Source organism: Scardinius erythrophthalmus, assembly GCF_964197995.2.
Source record: "Scardinius erythrophthalmus genome assembly, chromosome: 3".
Taxonomy (NCBI): domain Eukaryota; kingdom Metazoa; phylum Chordata; class Actinopteri; order Cypriniformes; family Leuciscidae; genus Scardinius; species Scardinius erythrophthalmus.
In genome coordinates, this window is record NC_138223.1 from 18,251,123 (window position 1) to 18,273,076 (window position 21,954).

General features: G+C 36.8%; 1 protein-coding gene across 2 annotated transcripts in view; it reads right to left on the reverse strand.

Moving 5' to 3' along the window:
• The window catches only part of lrba (LPS-responsive vesicle trafficking, beach and anchor containing), a 275,018-nt gene continuing 253,064 nt past the window's right edge, over window positions 1–21,954 (reverse strand). Inside the window, exons 49-56 of one of the 2 annotated variants that reach the window (XM_081361109.1) lie at window positions 19,096–19,273; window positions 17,516–17,581; window positions 15,342–15,497; window positions 13,436–13,603; window positions 10,563–10,664; window positions 9,598–9,794; window positions 2,860–3,011; window positions 1–1,470 (exon numbers count right to left, since the gene is read on the reverse strand). In XM_081361109.1, the coding sequence (XP_081217235.1) occupies window positions 1,380–1,470; window positions 2,860–3,011; window positions 9,598–9,794; window positions 10,563–10,664; window positions 13,436–13,603; window positions 15,342–15,497; window positions 17,516–17,581; window positions 19,096–19,273 (1,110 nt within the window). In that variant the 3' untranslated portion in view covers window positions 1–1,379. Of the gene's footprint in view, window positions 1,471–2,859; window positions 3,012–9,597; window positions 9,795–10,562; window positions 10,665–13,435; window positions 13,604–15,341; window positions 15,498–17,515; window positions 17,582–19,095; window positions 19,289–21,954 lie in introns of both variants that reach the window. The other variant, XM_081361108.1, reaches the window with a different exon arrangement.

Here is a 21,954-nt window from a genome sequence, read left to right on the forward strand (position 1 = left end):
ATTGGTACAAAATGCCATTTTATTGTTTGAGTTCATCACACACGTCATACGACACTCATTCCATTTTAGCTGAGATATAACATGATATTACAGTAATGATAGCATCAACTGTTAAAACAAAACAACTGAATCAAACAGAATTTGTCAGTGTCCGAATCACACTGTAGTCGAACCAAGAAATAAACTTTTCTTTGTATTTTCACTGCTTGCCCTGAGTGTTATCTATGGGGTTATACTTTGAGCTGGCTTTTATGAATCATATTTAGTGAATTCCCCCCAATTTCAGTTTTGAGCTCAGCTTAACACATCCTAGTAATTATCCATAATATTATTATAATATCCATATAAGTATTAAGCATTATATAAATATTATCCATAATAATATTACGCTCTGCCCACATTCAGATCTACATACACTAAGGTAAAGGGTAAAAGCACAATGGTGAAATCTCAACGACGCTTTTGATGACACTTTAAATGGAAATGAATATTTTTCCCTCCTCCATCTACTGTTATCTCTTGCATCTCCTCAAAGAAAAGAAAAATGTATTTAGTTCTGGAACACTTGATAGATATGGAGCTCACAATAAACAAACAAAAAGATAAAAAGATAGATACAAACACCCCAAAACACTTCTTTCCAACCAAAAGGATAATATCATTTGTAAATTACTCTCCCTTCATATGCAGATTCCGCCCCTTCAGTTTATAAAGTGACATCATTACATGATCACATAAGAGGTCCATTCATGTTTAACAATCACCGACAAAAAAGAAGCCACTTTTCCATTCAGAAAGTGAACATTTAAAGTGGATGCCTTGATATGTCTGCAGGCAGCTCTCTAATTTTATTTTGGAAAATCATTGAATAGTTCCACTTGGAAGAGTAATTTATTTCTCCCATAAATGAGGCAGCTTCCTTTCAGCTTCAGGAACTGTGCTATTAAACTACAAAACATGAAGTTTCGAGACGTCCTGTTAAAATAATCACTGCAACTGACAAAAACAAACAAACTCACCTGCCCAAAGTTACACACACAAAAAAAAAATCATCTATCATAGACACTAGAAGTAAATATAGTCACTTAGCTATTGATCACTCAGACCAGTCTTTTTCACTAGAGCAAAGCTGAAAATCGACTTTGACAGCTAAAAATAGATATTTCCCCCTCCAAATATTAGGTAAATAACCCCTCCCCTAGGATTTATATAGTAAGAAATTCCATAAGATCTACAAAATATAGCAATGCCATCTTTAAAAAATAGTTTTGCTTCTTTAAATATTTTGAATACATTCATGACTATTGGTAGTGCCTTTATGAACGGTGGCTTCGCTTGTTCCATTGTCATGGTTGCTGTGTTCCCTCTGTCGTCACTGGTCAGTATCTAGTTTGGTATTCGTGGTGCCATCTGTTGAAATCATTGTAGAACAGAACAATGCTACCAGACGCCATTCCAGTGATGATGCATCTGCAAAGGGCGACGAAGTGACAGAGATTCAGGAAGAAAGAGAAGTGTCAGTAAGTAACAGATCAATATTACTTAAATATATTGATTGCAGAGTTCATTTAGAGAAGAGCAAAGATAATTGTAACACATTTTGCTAGTTTTTGTTCTTTGGCATTTTGTCTTGAACATCTTTGATATGTCAGCGATCATTACTAATCCCAATTACACAACATAATCAAGTCTGGTACAAAAAACTGAAACTAAAAGTTCACAAAGGCAGACGAAACAGTAAATGAAAAGGCTTTAAAATGTCAGTGTATGTATTTTAATGCGTCATTCTATTCTCAATCAGTAGACACATCCAAGCTAGACTACATTCCAGACAGATTTTATTATTATAAGTATATATTTTCTTTAACTTTACTTAAGTTCCATTTTCTTTTTTACTGGAGCCTTTTTCTGGAGGAAGCTGTTACATTTATAAAAATGGGAACATGGTTGATTCTTTGAAATGTATCTACTGTACCAAATGAGACCAGAAAAAAAAAAACATACACTAATATTCAAAAGTTTGGGGCCAATAAGAATATTATTTTAGATATATTAAGAAGATATATTATTCAGCAAGAATGCATTAAATTGGTCACAAGTGACAGTAAAGACATTTAAATTAATTTTAAATAAAGTCTCATATATACACATTTACATACATACATACATACATACATACATATATACACATATAAACACACACACACACACACACACACACACACACACACACACACACACATACATACATACATATACACACACATATATATATATGTATATATACACACGTATATATACACACATACACAAACATACACACACACACACACACACATATATACACGCATATATATATATATATATATATATATATATATATATATATATGACTATAATTTATTCAAACACTTTGACCTGACCATGTTTTGCTTAAGTGTTTTTTCTTTAATTGCTAATGCAACCTTTTTACACCACAGACTGAACAAAATAAAGCATTGCTTGGTAATTGGTTGACCTAAATTGGTATTATCAAATTGTGTACTTAAATTTAACAGCTAACAGCTATCAACCTAATTCATTTGTGAGACAGTCTAACAGAAGGATGACCAAAACCAGTGAAGTTCGTCATATTTTATAACCATTTTCTAAACTATAGCGAAAAAAACTGTGTTAATGTGAGAAATGTTGAAGGTGTCTGAATAAATTTTGGTTTGACTTTGACTAAGATTGAATTGTACATTTACAGACATAACACAGTATATATTGAGTGTTACGATTATGCTTGCTCTCCCCAATGTCATGTATAGTCTGGTAAAGGAACAGGAACCAAGTTGGTGTCTATGTACAGTATGCTACCTTTGGTCATGTGACATAGCCATAGAGCGTATTCCAGCATCACATCCTGGGTAAGTGAAGAGTTGTTTGAGATCATGAATCTGCCACAAGCTGAGAACTCCTGAATCTCCTCCAGACAGCAGATACTGTCCGTCTTTACTTAGCAGCATCGCCTGGAGCACAAAACATAGAGGACACTCAGTGTGTTATATAAAAACAGTCTGTTTGTCACAGTCACTCACACACACACACACACAGTCAGTATTACTATTTTCTGCTTTTCACTTTCCAAGTCAAAGTGGTGGGGTCATGTATCCGAGTACGTTTTGCTTTGTTAAATTCCAGATGAAACAGAAGTCACGCAAATGTCCAGCCGTCACAACAGCCTCACTTTAAAATATATTAAAGGCAATTAAGCACTCAAAAGGACCCCTGACCTTTTAGCGGTCTTTCAAATTTCACGATGATAAATAACACTGATAAGCATTTGATGGGTGGTTTAAAGATGCTTTTTTTTTTTTTTTTGTTCTCGGCTCAGTGAATAAGCTCTTTGTAGCCGATGATGAACGTCTGGAGCATCCGGCTGGCCGGTGATTACAGGGGTTTACTGACACCCCTGTGGACCTTAGAGTGAGTGTGCCCTGCCTCATCCAATCAAAAGCCACACAACCCCCGATCTTGCCCAGCATGCACGGGGCCAACCTGGCGAACAGTTTGTTTCTTAAACCGCTGTAGCGGTGGTATCCTGCAGCGAAGGGCAGACAGAGTATGAGATTTATTCTGTTCATCTGGTTTTCCTGTGTGCACATGGGCTATGTAACACTTTAGAGGTCCCACGAGAAACACAGATAATACAGAACAGCAAACACATTGGGCTCTTTCATTCCCCACACGTGCACGCACACGTCACTCCTTAAAAGCAGTCTTAAATGAGTTAAATAAAATGGTGAGAAAATGGGAAGCGTGAGACGTGCAGCAGCGGCAGATCTTAAAGTGACAGCAGCCAATAATGATGTCTGTCATTAATGTTGATCAAAGAACAAAGGGAACAGAAAATTACTCACTGCTCTTGACTAACGAACTTTTGCAGCTTTAATAAGAATTCATCTACATTTAATTTAATTTATGCAGTGCAAACTGTTTAATAACTTTATTTGACAGGTAGGAAGGGCACAGGTAAATATGACATTTATTATGGCTTTATGTGAGGATTGTTTTAAGTTTACTTAAATTAAAAGTCGTTAATTTTTTTTTTTTGGTAACTTTCAATTACACTGTGATGTTGAATGGCTATAATTAATGATAAAAAAAAATCAGTTTCATTGAGACATCAGTAGCTGTATTTGTATCAGTGACACTGGCCTTCATTCATAAAAAAAGATGCCATTAAATGTTTGTACATTAATGTTTCTAAATAATTTTGTTTTATTACATTATAAAATCTATTAAAAATGTATAAAAACTTAAGTGTGTGATTTGTGATTAATCTAGTTATTGACAGCATTAATATATAATATATATAATATATAACATATATAATATATAACATATATATATATATATATATATATATATATATATATACATACACTATAGAAGCTTGTTTCCGCCACAGAATAAAACATTTTAAAAGATAATTGCGACTTTTTATCTCACAATTGTGAGTTTACATCTCGCAATTCTGACTTTATTTCTCAGAATTGTGAGATATAAAGTCAGAATTGCGAGATATAAAGTCAGAATTGCGTGAAATAAAGTCGCAATTGCGTGAAATAAAGTTGCAATTGCGTCTTATAAAGTCAGAATTCTGACTTTTTTTTCGCAATTGCGACTTTATATCACGCAATTCTGACTTTATAACACGCAATTGCGTGTTATAAAGTCAGAATTGTGCGATATAAACTATTCTGAGGTAAAAAAAAAAAAAAAAAAAGTCCGTCTTTTTACCCCCCTTAGAATTGGACGTTATATCTCACAATTCTGAGAAAAGATGTCAGAATTGCGAGATATAAACTCGTAATTATGTGTTATAAAGTCAGAATTACGTGATATAAAGTCGCAATTGCAAGAAAAAAGTCAGAATTCTGACTTTATATCTCGCAATTCTGACTTTATAACACGCAATTGCGTGTTATAAAGTCAGAATTGTGCGATATAAACTATTCTGAGGTAAAAAAAAAAAAAAAAAAAAAGTCCGTCTTTTTTCCCCCCTTAGAATTGGACGTTATATCTCACAATTCTGAGAAAAGATGTCAGAATTGCGAGATATAAACTTGTAATTATGTGTTATAAAGTCAGAATTACGTGATATAAAGTCGCAATTGCAAGAAAAAAGTCAGAATTCTGACTTTATATCTCGCAATTCTGACTTTATAACACGCAATTGCGACTTTATTTCACGCAATTCTGACTTTATATCTCGCAATTCTGAGAAATAAAGTCAGAATTGCGAGATGTAAACTCAATTATCGCAATTATCTTTTAAAATGTTTTATTCTGTGGCGGAAACAAGCTTCCATAATATATACACACACACATCATATAAACCCAAACTTTTATGTTAGATGTGATTAATCGCAGTTAATTGATTTGACAGCACTACTAAATATATAAGCTTGAATATTTACATTAACCAGTTATTTTCTTCTATGGGGTTTATGTACAGATCCAGATTTAATCCAGGTGATGCTCACAACAGAAGCTAGAATGGACCGGAGAACTTTGGCTTCCTGTAGTGCAGACAAATGCTTGTTTTCTTCAGGAACAATTTTGTATATTGATTTCAACGGCCTAAGTTGAAACCATTTTAAATTCGTTTTTTTGGTCAATTCTGTTATCCGAAACAAAAATATCAATATCATCATCATTCATAATGGCTGATGGTTAAATTATTATTATACAGTTACATAAATGATAATATAGCTAAAGTAAATTATAACTGAAAGGTTGAACTCTTCTTTGTTATTTTTCATAAAACTGAGGTTGGAGTTTCACGTTCAAGTCTTAACAACCTTTTGAAAAATCTTTGACAAATCAACTCTGCTACTCCAAAAATTAAAGAGCCCTCTGCTGCACATCTGTCACTTACTGGGGATTTTTTTTTTTTAGGAATAATAATGTCAATGTTTAGGAATAATAATGTCAATGTACTACTTTAAATGTCTCAGCCTATGTCTCATGCTTTTTGTGCAGCAGTGGACATTTACTCCAAGTCTCATCAGACTTTTCTAGACCATGTTACAGTATACCCAGAGTTATATTATTATGGGTTATATACCCAATTATTATGATTTATAAGTTGTTTTCCTCATGGGGACCAAAACATGTCCCCATAAGGTCAAAATTGACTGGTATTACTATTCTTTTGGGACATTTGGTCCAAATAAACAGACAGACACACACACACACACACACACACACACACACACACACACACACACACACACACACACACACACACACACACACACACACACACACACACACACACACACACACACACACACACACACACACACACACACACACACACACACACACACACACACACACACACACACACACACACACACACACACACACACTTCCCCACTAGCACAGTCCTGGGTGAAATACCCAGTATCAATCACAGAGACTGTTCTGCTAGATCGCTGTCCAGCAGACTTCAGACGTTACAGCAGCTGGGATCTGAGTGCATTTGCGTGCATGTGACCTCTTTTGATTTGTTTTGGATGTATCTGAGATGTGTGTAATTAGGTTTCAGGTTACACTGTGGCAAAACTTAAGCATTTTATTTCAGTCGTGGTATGAAGCAGAGGCTCAGGACAGACATATGGGATCTGAATTATACATAAGGGAAGAATCATCAGAGACTGTCTCAACTATGTCTCAATTAATGACAGCCAGAGAGTGTTTCGTTTTTCCTTTATTGTCCAAAAGTCTTTAATATGAATCATCCCAAAATCCTGCGATTTGAACAGATTCAAACTCCACCCTGTGACTCACTCTGAGATTGGATAATAATGTTGTCTGGTCACTGCTGCAACAGGAATCAAGTCTTCTGTTCTAATGTGCCTTATTACTTCAAAGATGTCTGAGAAAATATATAAGTACATAATCCAGCATCCACGGTGGTCCCTCTGGACCATGTCTGGAAAAGGATCTGTGAGAAGCAGAGATGTCCAGGTTGCAGAGCGGGCTGGGTCAGAATCATAAATCAGTGCTCTCCTCCAGGGCCGCCATTCCAGAATCCAAGATGGCTGCCGTGACTCAGATATCTGACTTAAAGTCAAGCTGTGATTTTAAACAACAGGGTTGTGTTGGATGATGCCCCACTGTTTTTGCTCTCTCTCCTGATCTGCTGATCTGTCTGTGTTAGGTCAGGATATGTCTGGCACAAGTAAAGACTGGATTTATGAAGACTTTAATGCAGCCTATTGCGTATGTGCAGACGGCTCGGGAAATGTCTGTTAAAATGGTTACTAACAGACATACGCTCAGTTGTGGGCTCCAGAGAGCCATTCATGTATTATTTCTACTTGTCCAAATTAATGTTCTGTCAGACCATCAGCATGAAGACTCACTTTAACCACAGCAACAAACTGTCCCAGCAACCCACTTACTCAAACACAAAACCACATACACCCTCTTCTCCACAAACACACACTGTCACAAAGATGACACTCTATCTGGCATGAGAGGAGCTTACTGTGTCACAGTGTGTGTGTGTTGAGGTCAGAGATGGGCAAGAGAAGTTGAGTACTTGAAAATGACGGCAATAATTGATCAGGGATAATATTTCTGTGAATTCGTGTTTATTTTTTGATTCACTAAAACTAAAACTTGCCAAAAGCAGCCTTGTTTTTGATTGGTGACATTTAGTAAGATTTGTTAAAAGGGGGCAGTGTTTGAATTAAGTATCATTCTGTTTCAGTGAATGACCAAAAAAAAAAAAACACCTTTAAAGCCGCAGTCAGACTAAGAATGCACTAGGGCGTATATTTTAATGAATAGATCACCAATAAAACAATAATAAACACTCAAAATGGGGGAATATTTCATCTACTCCACTTTCCCACAATGCTGCAAACCTGCAGCTTTGAAGTTTGTGTACTTTAAATTCAGCCAAGAGGTCAATCTGGGATGTTTAGATCCTCTATTGGTCATGTCTTCTCATTATACAAAAAGTTGTAGGTCAGCATTAAACAAATGTGAAGCCGAATGCAAAATTTGAATAACCTTTGGTTTTCCAGTCTCCTGTTTGCGCGAATATGAATGGAAGTCAAAGGAGTAGACTGTGTGTCTTTATTTCACACAAACATTCAAAATTATCCTATTTCATAATCTCTTATGCTGTAAAACATTTCAAAATTATTTATCAGTCTGATTTTAGATCAATTGTACCAAAATGCATGTTGGCTTTGAACAAGGACAGTAATTAAATTGTCTAGTAAATCTACACTACTGTTCAAAAGTTTTTTTTTTCCACAAAGTTTTTTATGCTCACTAAGGCTCAATTTGTTTGATCAAACAGACAAAAATATATTAAGAAATATTACTTCAATTTAAAATAACTGGTTTCTATTTTAATATAAATGTATTCGATTCTATTTTAATAATACAAATGTAATTTATTCCTGTGATGGCAAAGCCAATTTTTCAGTCTTCAGTGTCGCACGATCCTTCAGATTTGGTGCTCAAGAAACATTTCTATTATTAATGTTGTGTTGAAAACAGCATCTTAATATTGTGGAAACAATATTTTTTCAGGGTTCTTTGACGAACAGAAAGTTCAAAAGAACAGCATTTATTTGAAATAAAAATTTGAAACATTACAAATGTATTGACTGTCACTTCTGATCAACTGAATGTGTCCTTGCTGAATAAAAGCAGTCATTTCTTTAAAAAAATCCCAAACCTTTGAACAGTAGTGTACAATGATCACTGCAAATTTATCTTTAAAATATTAGTACACACATGTACAAAATAAATCCAGGATCATGATTCTATAAGATGACAGACTAATCCTCCATTATGTCATATTGGTTGAATAATAAAGAAGTGTGTTAAAGAGCAGAGCCACCCTTCTTCTCCGTCACTGCAGACTCTGTTTATTGAAAACAAATGGAACCTGGACACAATGAGGAAACTAATCAAGCTCGGAGCAGCAGAGAGCAGAGGAGCACGTAACAGAGCCGGCCTGTTAAATGGGATGCAGGTGTGGGTATGTGTGTGCAGGACAGAGAGAGAGAGAGAGAGAGAGGGGGGGGGGGGGGGGGGGGGGGGTTGGAGACCCAGAGGTCTGTGAATTTTCCCAGGCCCCGAGGAAAGAGAAAGTGATGGAGCGGGAATGAGAGCTGGCCGATTTTAGAAGCTCTGCCCGCCAATGACAAATGTGTCCTTTAATGCAGGAGGCCTCGCCATTGGCCCTTCCTCTCTCTTGCTCACTCTCATACACACATGCAAGTTGAGTGGCATTTCGTAGCCCTGCAGATCAAAGGACAGATTCGGACCCTTAGGGTTCAGAAGCCAAGATAAAGAGAGATGGAGAGAGGAAAGAGCGAGGCCTATAGGCAGATCATGCCAGCGTTTAATCACATCCCCAGACAGCTGACATGATAAAACACAGAGGCTGAGAACAGAAATGGAAAGAGAGAAAGAAAGAGGAGGGACAAATGGACATGCGAGAGCTGCCCAACTTGTTGGCCTTGCTTTCTATTACGCATAATTGTACAGAGTGGAGTTTATGCTCATGTTTACCTTGATGTTGTCTTCCACCTCCATATGTCCCAGTAGTTTCCCGTTGATGCTGAACACACAGAAGTGGCCCTTGTCATAATAAATGACACAGTGACCCTCAGTGGAGGACATAACCAAACGTGGCCGCACACAGCCGTCTGGACCCTCCAGAGTCCTCAACAGGTCACCGTTCATAGAGTGGACAAGACATGGACCCTCTGTTGTTACACACATACAGAAACATGAGGGTCAAATTAGATACAATTACAGTGTGTTGCTGCATCAAATTGTATATGTTATTTGGGACCTAAAAAGGTCTGTTGATTTTAACATTTTTAATATTTCTTCATCCCCTGACACATTTGTTATTTATATCTGGGAAGCCATGTTTAGGATAGATATCTCAAGAATTATGATTGATAGCCTCATAGGAATGATCCACATAGACAGTCATGTTTCTGTCAAGTACAAATGGTTAAACGCCTACTCAGGGTACAAATATTTTCATAATTGGCCCCAAAAGTTGGATTGTGGTACAGGGGCCTTAATTACACTCATAAAAGCACTAAAGATAAATACTTATAAATGCATTTTGAATTAACATCTTTAAGCGTCTTTAAATAACATTGTCAATTTTGTAATTCTCTGTCATGATCAAAATGTGAGACATTAACATTTTATTCAAGTATGGTATCATATATTAAGCTAATTTTGAGGAACTCGTCTGAAAATGTTGAGTATGTAGGACAATTCTGTAAAGTGGCACTGAAGTAGATTTATATGTGCACTGCTCCCATGCAAAAGACAACTTTGACCAAAATCAATCATAGTAAAATAACTAAAAGCAAAATTAACTAATACATACATAAGATGAATTAACTATTTAAAATCAATACAATTTAAAATTGTATCGCAATAAAAAAAAATGAAAATGAATTAATTCTATAAGCAGCACTGTATCTGCTCAGTGTCTGCATTTGCTTTACCTCTGCAGCCACTGATGACCAGTCCAAGCTCTGCACACACACTCGCACACGTCACCTCACAATCATGACCGGTCAGGATCGCCCGAGGAGTCACAAACTCTGCTGGAAAGACATACACAGAGTTGATCAAAAATAGTTCATACAATCGCAAAAAGGGAGCACAAATAATAATTACAATCAGAAAACTGAACACTATATTAAAGAACATACAGTAATAACTTCACTTAGTAACACAACCGTCAATTTCAATGTTTAAATTAGGTTTTTATTTGTTGTCTACCCTGTGATAATGTAATTAAAGTGTGTAATTACTGCAATCAGACACTTATACTGTACCAGTGTGTGCACACTCTTGCTCTCTTCTGCCATCCACGTGTCCTATTTCAATCAGTCTAATGAGCTCTGCTGGATTTAAGTGTGCACTTTCTGTCTCTATCACTCACACAAACACCTGCCTTTCAATGTGGTTCATGGTAATGTCAAAAATAACAGGTAATGAATTGTCACTTTTTACCTGGACACAAAGAAGTCGTACATTTAATTTATTTAACTCAGTCTCTCTCTCACACACACACACACACACACACACACACACACACACACACACACACACACACACACACACACACACACACACACACACACACACACACACACACACAGAGTGTAGATGTATAGGTTTCATTAGGTGGCAAACTTCCTAAATGTCTCAGCTTTGAGTTATACCCTACAACTCTGGGGATTAAAGCCTGATGTCGGATTGTGCCCTGAAAAGATCAATAAAACTGATATATTGGTGTATCGTTTAACCTCCCCGTCATCGGCCACCATTTGGTTCGCATTAGGACAACATCTGATTACAATCTAATACCTATATACTGTATACTATTTATCTGTACTGCAAATATGCACTAGAGAGTATCATTTACTCATAGAAAGAAAGAGAGAAAATGAATACATAAACAAGACAATTCTTGTTTTTTTTCTTTTTTTTTTTTTTTTTCAGTAATATTTGCAAATGAAACAGCATCAGACTGGATTAGTTATAAAAATCAGGCTTCATGACAGTGCTATGCATGATTTGGTCATTAGATGGCAGTGTGGTCAACAGAATCAATTCAACAATTCTTCACAGTACACTGCTCGGGAAAGCCTGGGTATGGATATAAACAACTCTGTGTTTGAAATCATACTGTAACTGCATTCCTGTCTGAAACAAGAACTGTGTCAAAATGAAAGAAGCAAAAATAGCAAAAATAAATTGTCATTATTGCTGACCAGCAATTGCTATTTAGCTCTAAAAATCCACTGCAGAATCTACAGCACCGCTGCAAAAGAAAATATATTTTACAGGAGTTGTGGGATTGCAGCATTGTCTTTGCTGAATGCACACAAAAGCAGTCATAGAGACTTGTGAACAAATGACTCTTATGAGCTGATTCTTTTAATGAATTGCTCACAAACATTCACTCATGGTGCCTGATTGTTTTGAATCATTCTAACAAATCACTGACTGAATTAACACACTTTACACTTTATTAACTCACTCACAGAACCACAAATCATGTTTGACTCAAAAAGCAACAAGAACTTGTGAACTCCATATTATTACTGATGGGTTGTTCATTTGATTAAAATGTAATATTTAAAAAAAAAAAAAGAAGTCATTAAACAAAATAAGTAGTAAAAAAATTAAATATGTTACCAAAATCATAATAATATATAGTAGTTTGGACCAATTATGGAAGTTTGAACAAATTCCTGCAAAGTTTATTGATCGTGACGTGACTGAATTTTTCTTTTTTTTCCTTTTTTTTAGCTTTCCTTCACCCACATAATAACATTTCTGGAAAATATGTCCTGCACCATTCTACATGTGATATCCAGAGATTCAGTTTGATTTCACTTTAGATGAAAGTCTGACTCGTAGGCTCTTTAATGTCACTGATGGCAACCATCTACTACAGTCGTACTTATCTTTAGATGCTCATTACCTAAATCAAAATTAGTCATAAATCCTGCCCCATTTGTAAGAGAGCACTTAACAGCATGTAGAGCATCCAAAAACTCCAAATTAGCAAAGGGGAAGTGTGTGTTTTTGCGAGAGTGTGCGCATAGAGGGCTTTGATCAGCACCGCAGCCATATGGCTAGTGTGCGCAGGGGAAGCCCGTGGCATTTTTCACTTTTATTGAGTGTTCTCTTGCTCTCTCAGATAGATGGGACTGAACTCTCCTGAGCCGGAGACCTCCGAGTCACATTTACTGTCTCCCTCTGTGGCCCTCTGGCCTCCACTTTCACTCACTCACACACACACAGACACACACACACACACGGGCAGGCCGATTCCATTTATGGTGTGATACTAGCCTGAAACTCAATCTTCTGAGCAGAGACCTGCTGTGGTCAGATGAAACTAGTTGTAGCTTCTGAGAGTGAGCCGTAAATCATTACACTGGCCTTGACAGAGACACACTGGAATGTGTGTGTATGAACAATGAGCTTTTAACACTGTTGCGTTGCATTGATATCATCACCTGCATGAAAGCTTTTCCTATGAGTGTTTGCTAAGCTGTGGTTGGGGATTTGGGTTCTGAACGTTACCCTGATCTTGACCTCTCTATGTGAGGAACATGAGGAACTCTAGAGACTCTTTTGAAATTATTTGCTCAGACATATTATGGAGCCTTCATTAAAAGAACCGTTCATCCAAGAATGAAAATGACATGTGGAACACAAAAGGAGTTATCTAGCAGGATTGTCCAATTTGCTTGTTTCTAGACAATAAAACTGACACGAATGGTCAGTAAATTATGACATAATTTTCATTTTTGAATCACACACATCTGTACGTGACTAAACATTTAAAACTTACTCCCAGGGTTCTCTCCAATGCTGCTGTGCTTGCCGTTCCAGTACCAGAGCAGTAGTGTGGCGTCTCTGGAGCCGGAGAGAACGTAACAGTCTCCACCAATGTAGGACTCTGAGCGAGCCAGACAGGTCACCACATCAAGATGCCCAAACACAATCTGTGTCAGTTTACCTGTAAACACACAACACAGCAAGGTAAACCACTTATTGCATGTGTGTGGTGTTGGCTATGTACAAAGCACTATATATTATATATAAATTATTAGAACGGTAAGATTTTTTAATATTTTAAAATGAGTCTCTTCTGCTCACCAAGGCTTCATTTATTTGATCCAAAATACAGCAAAAACAGTAATATTGTGATAAATGTTAAATATTTTTACAATTTAAAATAATTGTTTTTCTATTTAAATATATTTTAAAATGCAAATTAATTCTGTGTTGGTAAATCTGAAATTTCAGCCTCGCCTTCAGTGTCGCATGTGTCGTTATGTGTTTCCTTCAGATATCATCCTAATATTATGATTTGATGCTCAAGAAAAATTTATTATTATTATCATCAATGTTGAAAACAGTTGTGTACAATATTTTTTCAGCATTATTTGATGAATAGAAAGTTCAAAAGAACAGCATTTATCTGAAATAGAAAATGAAATTAATTTTATTCATTCATTAAAATGCATTTAATTGATCAAAAGTGACAGTATAGACATTTATTATGTTGCAAAAGCCTTCTATTTCAGATAAATGCTGTTTTTGTTTTGTTTTTTACATAAAAACACTAATTTAAAATGCATCCTTCCCAGAATACAGATCCCAAAAATCATTTAAAACCACCATCTGAAGAGGTCAAATTTAAATTAGAGAACCACCCTTTCTCTTAATATGGTGAAAGACTCTCAGCATTTCTTTCGGTTAGATTGATCTTTAATAAATAAAAAAACAAGAAGAGGCTGATAAATGGAGGTGGACAGGAAGCTGAATGCAAGGCAGAGGAAGTGTCACATTTGATCCAATTCAGTCTGAGATATCAATGTCTAAGGAGCTGATGATAATATACAACCAGAGTTTTCTTTTAAAACATTAAAAAAATGTTACCGTTCTAATAATTTTGGCCACCACTGTGTGTGTGTGTGTGTGTGTGTATATATATATATATATATATATATATATATATATATATATTTATATATATTTATATATATATTTATATATATATATATATATATATATATATATATATATATATATATATATATATATATTATGACTTTGATCCTGGAGAATTTGTGTTCGTTTAGTTTGATCTTCATGAGGCCAGCAGTTTCCAGTGCAGTACTCCCTGCAGGGGTGCGAGTGAATGACTCTACTGAGATGTTGCTGTCTGCTGAGCCGTTTACATACGCCAGATGAGCTCACACACTCCCCAGTTCTTACTGCACTTTAAATATTTGCTTTTGGAGCTGCATGTGCATGCTAACATCTGTGTGAATGCATAAGACAAACAAACATCAAGCATTTGAGGGACAAGGTGTGCATTTCTGTCTGTTTATCTATCTATCTATCTATCTATCTATCTATCTATCTATCTATCTATCTATCTATCTATCTATCTATCTATAAATAAACCCATTTACTGTATGTGTTTGTGTGTGTAGAGCGTGTGAGTGTGGTGCGATTCTATTGAAATTCAAGTTCCGCTTGCGTGACTAGTGTTCTGAGCCTCATCTTCCCGCGAGACGGAGTCATGGTCCATCCGTGAGATGAGAAAGCTATCTGAGCCCCGGGGCAATGGAGTTGTAATGCAGTCTGCAGGCTCATTTGTGACTTTTGACCCTTTTCTTTTGTGTACTGCAGGGGAGGCAGTGTCTCCATAGACAACCGAGGTGGTGGGGGGTCGTCACGGTTACCTGTATCAGTGGAGTAGACGCGGAAGCTCTTGTCCCAGAATCCACACAGCAGGATGAAGCGGTTGTCGGCTGTGATGACGAAACACTGAGCGTTTACCTGGATGCTCTGATCTAACAGATCTGAGATCTGCCTTCTGTGAGTGCCCACATTATTGGCTGTAAAAAGATAAAGAGTCACTGGTTAAAGAGTCACTTTGTTATAAAAGTACTAACATAACTTTGCTAGTTAGAGAGTTACAGGGCAAGAAAGAGAGAAATAAAAACTTAGTAAAAGAAAGAGATTAACAAGGAAGTAAAGACAGCCACAGAATTGTGGAGACATTAACAGAGGGAGTCATATGGTGACCCTTAAGGTCTATTTCAATGTCTGGTAAGTGAATTTCTGACAACCTCTTCAGAGATTATAAAGATGTAAAACCATTTGCATGAGAAAATATGACATTTATTGTTAACTGTGCGTGACCGAATGTAATTTGTGAATGAGTACATAAAACAGCAGAAGACAGAACAGTAAAATACCTGTCACATTTTCCTCTGCCATAAACGTTTGAAAAACAGAGCCTTTTTGCAAAAGAAAGACTAAAATAATCATAAAGAAAATATGTGACCAAAACGCTGTAAATTACATGTGTTTTCTTAAACACACAAGACAGAGACAGTGAGAGAGAGAGAGAGATGGAAGAGGCCAGACTACACAGAGTCAGGTGTGTGAGGCCCAGACACACTCGTGACACACACCAGCACGGCGTCTGTGCTGGAGTGAGCGGACAGATTATCAACAGCACAGTCATGCAGAATTTACTGTGTTTAAATGTGTGAGCTGTGTGGAATGCAGTCCATCTAAATACATACATGACGATGGGAGAAGGAGTGAAAGAAAATGAGCTATGAAAGAGGTCTCTCCCCACACAGAGAGACAGGAGGGAGAAGGGAGGGTGATTTGTTGTCTTTGATAAATCTTTTAAAAGTAAAAAAAAAAAAAAAAAAATAGTAAACATCCTGCTTTAGTAAAACATTTCCTACTATAGCTGTGCTAATTTCATATATCTTGTATCACTTTGATATAATGGAAACTTAAATCAATATTTATTTATTTGGTAGGTAAAAATGCAAACAAGACCCTAAAGCCATGAACCAACACATAGTGGAAAACATTACCAGAAGAGTAAAAGCTGTTAAAGCAGCAATGATAAATTCCTATTTTGGCCAATTTTGGCCATTAAATGCTTAAATGAAATTAAACGTTTTGGTGTCCACATACTTTACCTATGTGTTGTATTGTTTTGTATTATACTGTATTATATATTCCTTACACACATATTTATAATTATAATATAGCTCTTATACATTTATAAAATTATTTATACTTATTTACATTTATTTTACACAATAATTACTCAAAATATCTGTAAACAGAAATTGTGCATTAGCACTATTGACTATTTAGCATCTGTTGACTATTTGTAAAAAATAATTCTGGAAGTGGCCCAAGTGGACACATTATCAGATTCAGATCATTTCAAAACACTTTAATAATGGACGGTTAATTGCTCTGGTTGAAACTGAAATACAGTTGTTTCATATGAATTTCAAAGAATTCAAAGGCTTAACTTCAGATTTAAAACCAACAGAGGTGGAGGTGTAGAGAAAGGTACAGGTGAGTGGAATGTGGACACACACCATGAAGTGACAAACAGATAAATTAGGCAAGACATATGTTACTGTATGATAATAAGAGCAGCAGGGGAGCAGAGATATAAGATGAATCGGAGCAGGGAGAGAACCTTCAGAGAGGCTTCAGCCATATGTTATCACACATCTTCCCTCTCTCAACCCTCTCTCCTCTTTTTCTCCCTCATCAACAGGTCGGAGAGATGAGAGGAGGACATATTGTCCTGACAGCGTGTGCCACGCGGCTTCAATCAGACATTATTACACCATTCATATTCATTCAGTGTGACAGGACAGAGAGACAGAGAAAGAAAGAGAGAGAGAGCTGATGATGTACAGGCTAAGCCACAGCTCATTGCTTTCCAATTTGCATGCAAATGCTGAACTGAAACTGAATGGCGGCTGGGTGAAAAACTGCACTCATCTCCTCTCAAGGGCTGGGCCCTCGCAAATCACAACAGCCTATCACAAATCATTTTACTGACGATTGACAAGCCACAGACCTATCAAAGGGTCAATCTCCACCGGTAACTGGTACTGCTGGTCCTGCACAGAAGAGCTTTGATGACCTGAGAGAAAGAGAGAGAACCGATGAAAAATAGATTTAATACTCATACCATCAGGATGGTAAATAATACACATAGTAGCTAGGACTACACCAAGTTTATTCACGTGTTTTTACATTGGGATGTGAAGTACAGAGGAAAATCGTTTTCGCATTTTCAGTTAATTGATATTCATGTAAACTGTTAAAAAGGGTTTTCTGGTAGTTAATAGCATTTTTTTTGTACATAAAAACACTAATTTAAAATATATCCTTCCCAGAATACAGATCTCAAAAATCATTTAAAACCACCATCTGAAGAGGTCAAATTTAAATTAGAGAACCACCCTTTCTCTTAATATGGTGAAAGACTCTCAGCATTTCTTTCGGTTAGATTGATCTTTAATAAATAAAAAAAACAAGAAGAGGCTGATAAATGGAGGTGGACAGGAAGCTGAATGCAAGGCAGAGGAAATGTCACATTTGATCCAATTCAGTCTGAGATATCAATGTCTAAGGAGCTGGTGATAATATACAACCAGAGTTTAGAGGGATCAAACTACTGAAGTTTGCATTATAAGGGGCTCTATTTTACTGATCTGAAACGCAAGTATCAAACGCGAAATGCATGTAACTTTGTGGATGGATCTTGCTGCGGGCGCTGTTGCTATTATACCGGCGAGATAAATGACTCTTGCGCCCGACGCAAATCTAAAATGGGTTGGTCTGAAGTAGCTACATCACTCAAACGTGTGGTTTGGGCGTAACGTTAAGTAAACCAATCAGAGCCTCATCTCACATTCCCTTTAAAAGCAGGCACGCTTGTTCCATGGCGGATTGCTATTATAACGGCGGATTTTCCAGGCGCACGCCAGGAGCGGTTCACAGCCGAGGAGACTGACGTTCTCGCCAGGGCCGTAAAAGACAGAGAAATGACACTGAATGGGGATGGGAGAAACCCACCCAAATTAGCTTCAGTTAAACAGGCGTATAATAATTTGGGTAATTGTGCAAGCTAGATTTATGCCTATTTTGTCACATCTTCATGGACACCACAATGATTTCCCTCGTGTGGAATATTTTTCCTTGTAATTATGTATGGTTTGCAAAAATGGCAACTGCTGCGTCTGTGTAGATGAGAGAAGCAAAGTGTATAAGCGTTGTGCACACTCTACATTATGGCCAAGCATGCGCCCTTAAAATAGCATCTGAATAACGCGCCACTGACTTTAGACTAGGTTTTTCCTGGTCAGTGGCGGAATTGTTTTCTGGAACTGCAAAATAGCATGAGGGAACATTTGCCCCGGAACACGCCTCCTCTTTGCGCTGAACTGCCCCCGGGAGCGCAAGTTCATTCCCCAATTTACCGACGTGCGTCTGTGGAGGGAAAAGTCCGCTGTGCGTATGAGATAGGGTTGCGTAACCTGGTTAACATAATAACTAACCAGTATCAGGTGTGTAAATGAAGAGGCCGCATGATTCATAGACTGATTCATTACTAATCACCAAACACCTTGCTGTCTGATTGTTCGTACTCACCAGTGAGGCCGTGCCACTTGTTGACGGCAAAGAGGCGGTTGGCAGTGACGGTGATGACTGCTGGGTTGGTCAGGCCTGACTGTGTGTTGGCGGCCACGTGGGTGACAGGCGAGTTGGACGGGAACTTGAGGACCATGATGACATCCTGCTGCATCTGCTCTGTGAACATCAGTGGGGTCTGCAGAAGGAGATACTGTTGAGTCCATTACCGTCATCATCAGCAGGGAGTGAGGGAATGTAGAGGAAAAGAGAGTGATGGTGGGAGAGAGGAAGAGAGAAGAGGAAGAAAAGCAGGAAGAAAGGAAATTAGGCAGCGAAAGACAGAACGGTGTAAAAAAGCACAAAAGCTGAGATTGAGGACAGAGTTAATTAGAGTAAGGCAACACAATATCATAACTGGATTGTTATTAGGGTTGGGAATTGAGAATCTTGGTCAGAACAGGTTCGGAAAAAAAACATTTTCATGATTCAGGTCAGGAATGCCTGTATTTTTGTGGATGGAACAAAGCAAAATGATTTGCGAAATCAGCATCAATATTATTTATTTCAAACTTTTTTATTACTGTTTTGTTGAAATCTAAAATTATCTCAAGACTTAACAGTTTAGCAGGCTTATGAGGGTTGTGTATGTAATGAGAATTATTTTCCATACATTTTTCATTTTCCCCTTAAAAGAGTAGTATTTTGCCACCGTGTTGTAAATTCTGCTGCAAATGCATTTGCAGCTTTTGACCAAAAAAAAAAAAAAAAAAATCTGATCATATCTATATCATTGCATCGGCACAGACCTAGAAGCTGATTATTACTAAAATTAGTCATGTACTGCTATATCATTCCCGATAAGCCCTATTTTTGTTGTACACTAATGAAGTGCATGAACAGTTCAAATATGATTCTGAAATAAGTAAAAGTCCCTCTGTGGTGAAAATCTAGTTTTTTTTTAATGTTGTTTATATGCCTATGTGGTATTTTAAAATTATTTAAGAGAAACCATGTGCAAATTCATAACACCATTGCTGAGTATTTTCTCTTTAAAACTGCAGTTATCTAAAGACAGTCTCAAAACGCGGTTTGAAATCGCTGTTTTTTCTTACGTCATAAACTACCTTGTAACCAATAACGCCAACATGCCGGCGGGCTTTAGCATATCATTAACTATGACCGCTCTGAAGCAGGGGAGTCTCAAGGAGAGCCATGTTATCCCTGTATTTTTTTCTGTTGATATGAAAAATCGGCTACTTTTTTGCAATATAGTGGGTGAATTATGTATATGTATATTACGTATATCACGATGTTAAGATGAACTATATGCCTTTCTCCATTGACGTTCTGAGTTATCAAAAGCGTTTCTAAGGATACTGATTGTTAGAAGGCAGCTGTTTGACTCTGAGGTGGCAAATAGGAACATTTGTGTAACATTAGCAATATTAGCTGTTTGCTAATGTAGAAAAAGGCTAATCATATTAATTACCGTTATGTGTCCAACGTTGTAAAGAGCGATACTATCGTACTTCAGTAAAGTTGACCGAGCGAGTGGATCTCTGAGCTAGTGTGAGTGAGTGGAGGCGGAGCTAATTAGCATCTTCATGGTTCTGCATATACTAAATGAAGTTATGAGTTACATTCGAATCGAGCTATTTAAAAGCATACTTTTTTTTCCACAGGAAAAAAAAACATTTAAATGTGTCATTTTGGTGAATCAAAGATGAGTTTTAAGGGATACAATTATTGACTACAGGGGGACTTTAAAGCTGGAGAAAATAGGTCAGACAGAGAGATCAAAGCAGATACACACTGTCGTTTCACAAAAAAATCAATGATAGATTTGACATTCTTGGACCTTAGAGAATTCCAAAAATGCTTCTGCCAAGCAAGTTACATTTCCCGGGTAATGAGTACAAGATAAACAGAAGGAAAACAGTTTGTAAAGACATAAAGTTGCAAAAGATCAGAGCAGATTTCAAATTAATCGGAACTTTCCTTTAGACTGCCACAATGTATTGCAACCTCCATTAGTAACATTATAATCTGCTTTATCTCGCGTTCCATTCTACAATACAGCAGATGAAGAGAAGCTAAAAAAGGTATATGCACATATACCGCTGTTTGATTACTTGGCAGCAAAGTCAACCAACCATCAAGTTGACTTCCTCAGTGAGGCAGGGCTGTGTTTGTAGAAGCAGGAGATAGTGTTCAGACCGGGCAGCTGCAATGTCACTCTCATTGAGCAATCTGATTGGCTGCTACTTTATGATATTTATTTACAGCACAGTTAAATCACTTTAAAGAAGGACTATTTTGAACTAATATTTTAAATATAATATAAAATAATATAATATAAAAAACTATTGTAGGAAGTATATTTGCTTATAAATAATAAGCTCATATATTTTAGTATGTCTCTCACTCAATGTCACCATTAAATTGTGCCCTATTCCAGTCCAACTGTTGTCATATGTCTGTGATGTCTAATCCTGACGTGTGTGTGTGATTTTTAGACACAGTATGGAGACACGGGGCTAATTGGTGTGCCTGCAGTAAATTAGACAGACAGCTAGGACCTTAAACAGTGTTCAGCCTGTGAGTGCCATTAAACAGAGGATCTACCCTCATTAACCTACTGGAGACACGGAAGAGGGAGAGAAAGAAGTGCAGGCAGAGAGTGAACGAGATAGATGAAAGGATTACCTAGAGTACATAAACAGGATCACATGAAAATTTAATGTTAATTTAAAAAAGAAGTGTCTTGTCATACCATCTCTCTTATTTCATAATCCTGCTTTTGATGCCTGATTTCATCCAAGTGATTTTTTTCTCCATTAAATTATTTCATTAGTAATTTTAAAGAACAAAAAAAGA